The 9722-nt window shown below is 45.8% G+C and overlaps 1 protein-coding gene across 3 annotated transcripts; it reads right to left on the bottom strand.

Annotated features, from left to right (window-relative positions):
- Positions 1-13: 13 nt before the first annotated feature.
- Positions 14-8640, bottom strand: TGOLN2 (trans-golgi network protein 2). 3 transcript variants are annotated; one of them, XM_042932859.1, is made up of 5 exons: positions 8541-8634; positions 7366-8312; positions 6721-7014; positions 5479-5562; positions 14-4207 (listed from the first exon to the last, which is right to left on the bottom strand). In XM_042932859.1, the coding sequence occupies exons 1-5, from the start codon at positions 8584-8586 to the stop codon at positions 4202-4204; spliced, it is 1377 nt and encodes a 458-aa protein (XP_042788793.1). In that variant the 5' UTR covers positions 8587-8634; the 3' UTR covers positions 14-4201. The 3 variants fall into 3 exon arrangements, with proteins under 3 accessions (XP_042788793.1, XP_042788792.1, XP_042788791.1); XM_042932858.1 differs by having other exon boundaries at positions 6721-8309; positions 8541-8640; XM_042932857.1 differs by having other exon boundaries at positions 6721-8312.
- Positions 8641-9722: the final 1082 nt, after the last annotated feature.

The raw sequence follows: 9722 nt of genomic DNA, 5'->3' as shown, positions 1-9722 counted from the left end.
AGTTAATTTAAAAAAAGCTGAAAATATAAAACATTGCAAAAACAGTGGCACTCTACTAATCCGGTAAACAAAACAGGGAGACAACTTCAACAATCATTTATTTAACATGAGAAACTTCTGAATTAAAGGAATATCTAAGTGTGAGGAGGCTGCTTTTGTTGGCAGCTTGTAGCTTCACAGCTCAGACCCAACACTATTACGGAGGAGTTTCTCAACTGGGACATTTAGGAAATTCACAGGTGTCTTGAGGAACTAGGTGAGTTGAGATTCAGTCTTTCTCTGGATGAATAGTTAAATGGAACCTGGAAATCTCTTCCCAGGATTCTTCCTTAAGCAAGGCAATGTCAAAGGCAATCTTCTCAGCAAGACTTCAGAAAACAGCTGGAAGGACACCAGGATCTGGTGTCTGGTGTACAAGATACTCTCTTCCCCGTTCAAGTGATTCAGAACATGTGCGAAGTGTGCTAGCTTTCATCACACATACATAACAGCATTATGTATCAAGTTACCTTGTAAAAACAAGAAGCAGGCTTCCTTTTTTGATTTAGATGACATGAAGTAGAGAAAAAAATGAGAATCACCATCAGGGGAATTCTAGAGGTTTATAATTCTATCACCAAACGTTTCATTAAAAGCCATTATGGGAAAAGAAACGTCAGCATACATATAGCTCATTGTCAGGTCTTTCCGAGTTGTTGTAGCCTTTCTAGATAGACTGGCCTTCGTTCCCCCAGAGTCCAGAAGAGCATCTTTAAATAATTCTACTCAGTAATCTGTAGCAAGAAACGAAACCCCTCTACTGACATCCATGACTGAAACACAGATTCCTCCTACTAGAAATCAATTTTCAACCAAAGGCTGGGGCAGGAAAGACATAGCTGTCTACATAGCGGTGCTTCTCGTGGCTCCAGGGACTTACCTGCCCACCCCTACCCTTCCCCGCCCCCCCCGCCCCCACCTTGAGAGATGCCTCAAGCCAGCTCACCCTCATCCACACCACCTCTAGAAAAACATGCTATCAATAGTTTATCTTCAAAAGGACAACTACTGAGAAAAGTTTTCCGCTGGTGTGAGAGAGTTCCTTCAGTGTAATTTCTACAGTGAAGCTTAAATTCTATTGTACTCTTTTAGCACAAGAAACAATACTTCTCGGATGCTCAAAAAATGGAACTATGCGGACTCCACAGAATCCTTATGCATCCACTTGGTGCCAACCCTCTTGGTTCCTGAAACCAATCTTTCTTTCTGCTCACCCTCCTTACAAGCAAAGTCTATCAGTAAGGGACAGCAACCAGTAGCCAGGAAGAGCTGTATGAGACGTCAGGTAAGTCACATTCAGACGTCCTGAACAAGGAAAATGTCTCTGCAAGAAGACACTGAACTCCTGAAGTACCTAGGGGATGTCACTACACTAGGCAGCTATGCAGGTGGTGCCAAGGGCACTCCTGCAAGTAGCTTCGTTTTGGGGAGGAGACACCAGATACAGACATCAGATAAGTCTGCTCTTTTTTGCTGGAGTTACAAAATTTGTGATTGGCATTATTAAGAGTTATTAGAATAGAATGGAAAGAGCCAACAATCACGTGGTGGAGGAGTTAAGAAGGTGCATGGAAAAACCTGAGCTGGGGCCTGAAGAAACATCTGGGGAGGCAAGTGAAAGAAGAGAAAGGAGCGTGCCCTGACTGAAGAACAACCACGGAAGCCAGGGAATGGAGGGCACAGCAACAACAAAAAGGCACAGAGGCCTAGATGGGCCTGACAAGAGCCTGGGCAGGATGCAGAGAAAACCTGGCAAGAAAGTGCCCATCTGCAGAGTCCTGAACACTACAGTCTATAAAGCTAGATTCTCTAAGCCATGAGAGGTAGACAGAAGCTTTAGATCAGGGCAAGGATTTTGGACAGATCAATCTGTACATGAGAGAAGATGGACAGGAGGACCAGTTAGGATGGCTCTTGGGCGGGTTGGGAATTCAGGAGAGAAGTGAAGTGGTGGGGGTGCAACAGGAAAGCAAGGAAAATGGAAGGAAAGATTATACTGGAGACTTTGTTGTTGTTGTTAATGGATAGGTCTGTTGTAACAGATAAAAACGGTAAAAGACCACATAGTTTGGAGCTGAGACAAATAAAATGGGCAGCTGAGATGGGCAGCTTAATGGGTATTAGAGAGAACTTCAGTTTTTAGTGCCAACAGAGCAAACTAACAGCGCACAACAGGATTTGGTTCTTTGGGAACCAGGCCAAGGATAAATACTTGGGAGTCACTCACTCAGAGGATGAGGGATGGATGAATTTCTGGGAAGATGAAGGAAGAGAGAAACCAGCCTTTGAGGGCTCTCTTCCCCCACCAGCACAGGGTAAAGCAAAGTTCTTAGAAGCCAGGACAGTCAGTCAGAGAAACCAGAAGGGGGGAATTTCAATTTGGATGGTCAATAATGTTCAGTTCTATCCAGAACAAGACTAAGCTTTGAGAATAAGCCATTACCTTTGGCAATCTGAACCTCAGGAAAAACACTACTAGTAGGAAGACAGGGACTGACATGAGCGTACAAAGGTTACGAAGGGAAGGAGTAACAAACAGGATGGATGGGAACGGGAAATCTGGGCATGCATAAAGGTAAGGTGCTAGTGTAGACGGAGAAACAGAAAACAGAGGGGAGAAGGAAAGGTAGGCAAAGGGGAACTGTGGTTTTATAGAATGCTAGGAGAGCCGGACAGAAAATTCCTCAGAGGAAAGTGTTATAAGACTGATGCACAGGAAGAGGGCATGATGCCGAGAGCATTCATTTATTCCTTGTCTCCATAAATCTCAACTCAAAGCCATGCTGTTTTAAGTGAGGTGCAAGGTAATGTGCCAACAGGATGGTCCTTTCTGCAGAATGACTTCAGCAGCACAGAATTCATCCCACCCCTCACTTCCCACATTCTTTGTATTTCCCTGAAATCAGCTATTCTAATTCCATTTTTTCTCTGCAGAACAACTCTCTCTAGGCTCTCTATAATAGGTAGCACAGCTAGAACGGACTTAAGTAAAACTTCAAACCACAGCATGATCCAAAACACTACCCTCAGTTACCCCAGGGGAACTCTCTGAATTTCTTAAGTTTTAACAACCTCTCACATGGAATGGAAGGAGAGTTTTTACTAATTACCCTTGACATCCTATATCAGATAGAGAACCATTAACTAGATTAAGGTAAAAGAGACAGTACAGTTAGTTTCTGACTACAAGTCTAATTTGTCTATTTTAGGCAACAAATGTCAAACAGAGTTTATGGGAAACCTTTCATAAAACCCTAGGAAAATAATGCAGATCAAAACCAAACCCTCCTGCACATTTTCTGCTGCAAAGTATGAGCTCACCCTATTTTAAAAAGTTCCTGTTACAATTATGAGTATAGCCAAACACAGTATTTTCAATAATCATAACTATATTTTTAAAAATCTGTGACGGGAACCGTGGCTTTACAGCTTTACTTTCAGAATCCCCAAGTTCAGTTTATGCTCAGTACAACCAAATGGAAGTTGACACACTTTGTCTTAAGTAATACGAAAATATCAGGAAAATGTGAAGAACTTACACTAGACAGGTTGGACTGCAGGCAATAAAGCACTTTTTAAAAGCTGTTTTGGTTTGCTGCTGAAGCCTTTGAAGAGAATTACGTATTCAAAGTAGCCCTTTGCCCGTCAGCATTCACCTTCTACATCTTTTGTAGGGCACATCCCTCCAGATGAGGCCTTGGTATAGAAGCACCTCAACCTGCAGGTGAGTTTTCTCCTAGGTTGACTTTTCAACCTAGTTTTCTCCTAGGTCTGCAAAGATAACTTGTGGTGGGTGCAATGCTGTTTTCAAGGGGCAACTACGAAAGGGCCAAGGCCGAAGGGAAGGCAGTCAGCAGCAGTAGCCTGCCTGGGGCTGAGGTCTCCCTTTGGTCATAGCTGGCTTCCCACATGCTCCCTCTACTCACACTCAGAGGAGGAAAGGATGGAAGACACCAGCATCGGTGATGGGGACACAGGAGTACAAGGTCACCAAAGTGCAGGTGCAAAAAGCTAAGCAATACCCCCCGCCTCTGCCAGGCCAGATTTGCCACCAAACCCTAGAGGAGGGGGTGTCTCTTAGGTCACAGTACTTTTTTTTCTTCATTTCTCTTGATTTAAAAACAAATCAGCAGGGAGGACAAAGTTCTCAAGAACAGAGAAATCAAATCTGAAACGAGAGCAACACAATTCATTTGTGACATTAATCTCCTTCCAGGGGAATACACCTCACTGCTATGAATCTAGGGGAATACAAGATCCTACAGGAGTTGCAGTTCAGGGAAAAAATTCAGAATTAAGATAAGCTGCCGCTCCAACATACAAAGAGCAATCGGTAAAATAAAAGCACATAAAATTATTTTTAAAGTCAGTTTGAAATCAAACATATACTAGAAAGATACACACTTGGTGAAAGGAATATGGAAATCCTGGTCTCTGCTTTGTAGTATTTCTGTGTTGTTTTGAATTGTTTACATGTGCATTTTAATTAGGAAAGGGAAATGAATCCTTAAAGTCAATTATCCGGAAAAGTACTAGGCCAAGGCTAAATTGTGAAGTTGACCTACTGGGCTAGTTAGCAAAGGTGTTTGGAGCTGAGTGGCTTATTCTGTTGCTGGTATGGGCTATACATGTGAACTGTGTTACCTGTAGGGAGTCTTAGGAAAACTTACAGTCAAGCCACCAAGTACTATTTACCAATGTCCTGACTGTCCTTACATAGAAGGGGAAAGGAGGGGTGTGTGCTGGCAAGGCAGTGGAAATACCCTGTTCCCACTCAGGCTGCTTTTGGGGAGAATCCTGCTCAGCTCCTACTCTGTGGGGTGGAAGGAATGCTTTGCTTTCTGGCAGGTGTGAGTTGGCTGCACTTAGGAAATCGAGTCCACAGTTTAGTAGGGCTGATCTCTAGAGTTGGAGGCCTAGATGTTTCTGGACTCACTGGTATTCGGGGAGTGTAGTCAAATGCTCTGCTATCTAAAGCATGGCTCCACAGCATGTGATGTCACCTGGGAACTTCCTAGAAACGTAGAAGCAGAGATTCCACCCATATGTAATCAGTCAGACTTTTCATCACAATTCCCAGGGTGATTCATGTGCCTACTAAAATTTGTGAAGTGTTGGTTCGGTGCAAAAAGCACAGGATGGGTGCCTAGGGGGTTGCCATCAGGTCTTGATTGTGACACAAATTTGTAGTGGGAACTTCGGTTCGGGGGCGGGGAGGAGGAATCAGGTTTCTGGGCCTGAATTTCCTATTCTGTCAAGGGAGGGAGCTGACTTACAGCATGTGGAGGTCTCTTCTAGCTCTCACACTGCAGACACGTACATCTCTACTTTGTGGTCCGCAAAGGGTGGGGCAATGGCCATCGTGTCAAATGTAAGTGCTCTGCTGGGCCTATCTGAGACTGCCTATCCCTCCCACAGACCTGGGGCTTCTTTCCTTACCTTCTGGTCCAAACGCTGGTAATCACTGGCCTTTGGCCGTCGAGTAACTTTAGATCTTTTTCCTTCTAGCACAAAAGCAATAATCTGGGGAAAGGAAAATGAAATTAACAAGTGACTCTACAATGACATATCTCAGTCTCTGAAATCAGAGGTAATCACCTGGTAGTACATTTGTTAAGGACCCTGACAGTGAAAGAGTAGTACACCCACAAAGAGACCTTTTTAAGTTATGACAATTTTAAGGAGGACAGGGCCTCCAGTCACCTCAGAATCTTTTATACTACTAAGTATGAAGTAACAGATGGGAAGAAGACTGTTCTGGGCTTTGGCTTGTGGGAGTCTATATGATTTACTCAAGAGTACAAAGATCTGCCAACTCCTCCCCAGAAAGCTCTAGGATAAGACACTCCTTTTTTACTCACAAGCAATAATTATTGCTTATCTGCAAATGTACTTTTTCACCCCACACTTGCTCCACTTTAACCTTACCACTTTCACATCTACGGTTACTTTCTGGATGTAGAATAAGGAACACCTTTTTGTTAAACGTCTTCCCTCATTCCTTACAGTCATAGGCATATTGACAAATTGAACGCTCCAATTTTAACCAGGCTGTAGAAACTACTAAATTCTTAGGACTCAATACGAAATGCAATCATTTTGTCATCAGAGTGGTTGCTAAGCAACAGATATTACTCTACACCAAACACTGCTAAAGTAGTAAAAGATGAGTGTCTCCATGCAATTTCTGGCCATTCTTCTAATCAGAAACTCAACTGACTGTAGAAGACAGTCCCTGGGCTCTGCTGTTGATGTCAAAGACTATGTAACCACTCTTTCTGCCATTGCAGACGGAAGGTAAAAGCTTGGGAAAGGAAACTAGAAATCATTCACCATCTTCAGAGTACTGTATTTACGAACTGTCAGGTACTCAGGTTCTCTAAGGCTGTAAAGGACCTAAGTTTAAGATTATGGGAGGAATCCCCAATTCAGGTCAGATCACAATAATGTCCTTACTTAGCACCTAATACAGCAGCAGAGGGCACTCAAAGGTATCTGACATGAAAACAAATCATTTATAAAATGAGAGTAGAGAGCCGTAGCAGAATCTGAGGATAAACTGAAGTTTGTCTTAAAATCCCCAGTGCTCATAGGCAGATGAGTGATAGATACCGGCCCACACACCAAACTTTCAGGGTGGAGGAAATCCCATTCCTCTTCTTAAGGCAACTCTTGACTTACCTTCCGCTTGTTGTGATAGGCAATATAGAGGACAGCAACAAGTATGGCTGCAGTCACCAGATATGCAAAGAAGTGGCTGCTCTCTGCACTGGCACTTCCAAGACTGTCTTTATAAAGGTCATCATTCTCCCTACCCATGGAATCCAAAAGTGTTCCTTCACGGTTCTCACTGGAGGCAAGGCCGGGCATCCCTTTCTCTTCTTGGGGCGGTGAACCTTCAGGCTCTGTATCGCCTTCCTCAGCCTTCTTGGGCTCCACATCTTCTGTAAGCTCTGAAGACTTACCTTCTCTCTCCTGCTGTGGAGAAGTGGTGTCAGAGTCCAGTAATACTGTCTCCCCAGATTCACCTCTAGAAGCATGCAGAGAGGTATCTTTGTCAGCTGGTATGTTTAAGTCAGGATTGGTGGGTTCCTTGTTATCAGAGGAGGGGTTGGAGACCAGCTTGTTGGAGTTCAAGGACTGCTGCTGCAGCTTCTCCTTGCTAGGGTCATCTCCCGTGGGCTGGGGCTGGGGCTTCTGCTTGCTGGAGCCCTGTCCTGTGGACTGCGGTTGGGGCTTTACCTTACTAGGGCTGTCTCCCACGGACTGTGGCTGAGACTCCACCTTGCTAGAGCCATCTTCTGTGGACTGTGGCTGGGTATTCACCTTGCTAGAGCCATCTTGCGTAGACTGTGGCTGGGTATTCACCTTGCGAGAGCCATCTCCGGAGGACTGCGGCTGGGTATTCACCTTGCCAGAGCTGTCTCCTGTGGACTGTGGCTGGGTATTCACCTTGCTAGAGCCGTCTCCTGAGGACTGTGGCTGGGTATTCACCTTGCTAGAGCCCTCTCCTGAGGACTGTGGCTGGGGATCAACCTTGCTAGAGCCGTCTCCCGTGGACTGCGGCTGGGTATTCACCTTGCGAGAGCTGTCTCCTGTGGACTGTGGCTGGGTATTCACTTTGCTAGAACCATCCCCTGCGGACTGTGGCTGGGTATTCACCTTGCTAGAGCCCTCTCCTGAGGACTGTGGCTGGGGATCAACCTTGCTAGAGCTGTCTCCCGTGGACTGCGGCTGGGTATTCACCTTGCGAGAGCTGTCTCCTGTGGACTGTGGCTGGGTATTCACTTTGCTAGAACCATCCCCTGCGGACTGTGGCTGAGTATTCACCTTGCTAGAGCCATCTCCCTTGGACTGTGGCTGGGGATCCACCTTGCGAGAGCCGTCTCCCGTGGACTGTGGCTGGGGATCCACCTTGCTAGAGCCGTCTCCCGTGGACTGTGGCTGGGGATTCACCTTGCTAGAGCCGTCTCCCGTGGACTGTGGCTGGGGATCCACCTTGCTAGAGCCGTCTCCCGGGGACTGTGGCTGGGGATCCACCTTGCTAGAGCCGTCTCCCGTGGACTGTGGCTGGGGATTCACCTTGCTAGAGCCGTCTCCCGAGGACTGCACTTGAGATTTCTCCTTGTTAGAGTTATCTCCCGTGGACTGTAGCTGGGGCTTCTCCTTGTTAGAGTCATCTTCTGTGGACTGCACCTGGGACTTCCCCTTGCTAGAGCCGTCTCCCGTGGCCTGAGGCTGCGACTGGCTAGAGTTTTCTAGCGGTAGGTCTACTGAAACAGAGAAACCAGTTGGCCCTGAAGAGAGGGAGGCCAAGAGAAGGGAGCCCTCAAAGCTAGATGAAACCGAGGCAACTGGCAAACGGGGGAGGTGGGTGATGGCAAGCGGAGGGGTGACTACGGCAGAGAAGTACCGAGCTCAGAGAGCGACCCGGGGCGGTGAGGATGGTGGGCCTAGGGGTGAGAGTGGGATTATTTGGGGTGGGAGTGGGGGGGTCTTACCCGCCACTACGACGCTCAGCAGGATCAACGCAACCAGGAACCGCATCCTGCAATAACTGTGCTTCCGCCCTCTACTGCTCTCGCGAGACCCGCGCGTGCGCGCTCTTAGTGCTCTTGGCTCCGCCCCTTCCTGCGTGCGTCTTCCGCCGCACGATTAGGCGAAGGGAGGAGCTTAGGAAAAGGCCGGAGTGTCTGGTGGTTCCTCCCTTACCCTGTACTGTGGTTCCGTTCTTCAGGGCAGGCATCTAACAGTCTCCTCCTTTTCCAGGTTTCTTCCCTGCATAGCAGCCGCTACAAACATCACTCTCCTTTTCCTTCTCTCTCCTTGTACTTCCGAGACGATACAGGTCGAACAGGAGCTCCCTGGTCCGCGGGTGATCCCATGGGAGTGACGTCACTGGGGTTCGGCCCCTCTTGGCTCCAACCTGTGCTCACATTTTTAACTTCTCCCTTTCTCGTGGTTCTTTCGCTGTAGCACACAAACGTGCTGTACTCTGGTGTCTCCTATCTTGAAACAGACACCCATCCTGCCACCTTTGTAGCGGGAGTCTTCCCATCCCAGCTCCTCTCTTTCCCGACCCCACAGAAACTGCTCTCCGAGGTCCCCAGAGATCTTTTCTAAAAAATACATCCTTTTTCTGGTCATGGAAGTTACTCATATTCACTGTAGAAAATTTAGTGAACCTGTAGAAATAGAAAACAAAATCGTTGTCCCACTCTTCCAGGATAATCACTATTAAAGTTTTAGTGTATTTTCTGTCTTGCAAACATTTAATATTTTTGATTAGGTAATATATTCTAATGGTTCAGAAATCAAAATGGGATATTAAAAAAGAGGTATACAAAAAAAAAAAAAAAAAGAGGTATACATTAGAAAGTTCTTGCTCCCTACCATTCTACAGGTTACCACTTACCTTTGTTGTGTTCCCATCTAGCGTGAGTTTTTTTTAAACAAATACAAAAGCATTCATTTTCTTTTCTGTCTTAATTGGTGTATTTTTTCTATGCATATCCACTTTCCTCCAAGTTGATATTATTGGGTAAATAGTTTTGTATCCCACTGTTTAAAGTGCTGTTGTTTATACATTAATTACCGCTTGAAATCCTTTTATAAACATTTGCCAGGCGAGCTAACTTAATGGAGCATGTAATCTAGTGGATAATACAAATATTAATTATTTA

This window comes from Panthera leo, chromosome A3, assembly GCF_018350215.1.
Source record: "Panthera leo isolate Ple1 chromosome A3, P.leo_Ple1_pat1.1, whole genome shotgun sequence".
Lineage (NCBI taxonomy): Eukaryota > Metazoa > Chordata > Mammalia > Carnivora > Felidae > Panthera > Panthera leo.
The sequence above is the reverse complement of the archived record's forward strand: the minus strand, read 5'-3'. Positions and strand labels throughout refer to the sequence as shown.

Coding starts and splice junctions, on each gene's coding strand:
- TGOLN2 (XM_042932857.1), bottom strand. CDS start 8,586: ATGCGGTTCCTGGTTGCGTTGATCCTGCTGAGCGTCGTAGTGGCGG. Junction 8,313..8,540: donor GCTGAGCGTCGTAGTGGCGG/GTAAGACCCCCC, acceptor TCTCTGTTTCAG/TAGACCTACCGCTAGAAAAC. Junction 5,563..6,720: donor CCTATCACAACAAGCGGAAG/GTAAGTCAAGAG, acceptor TCCTTTCCCCAG/ATTATTGCTTTTGTGCTAGA.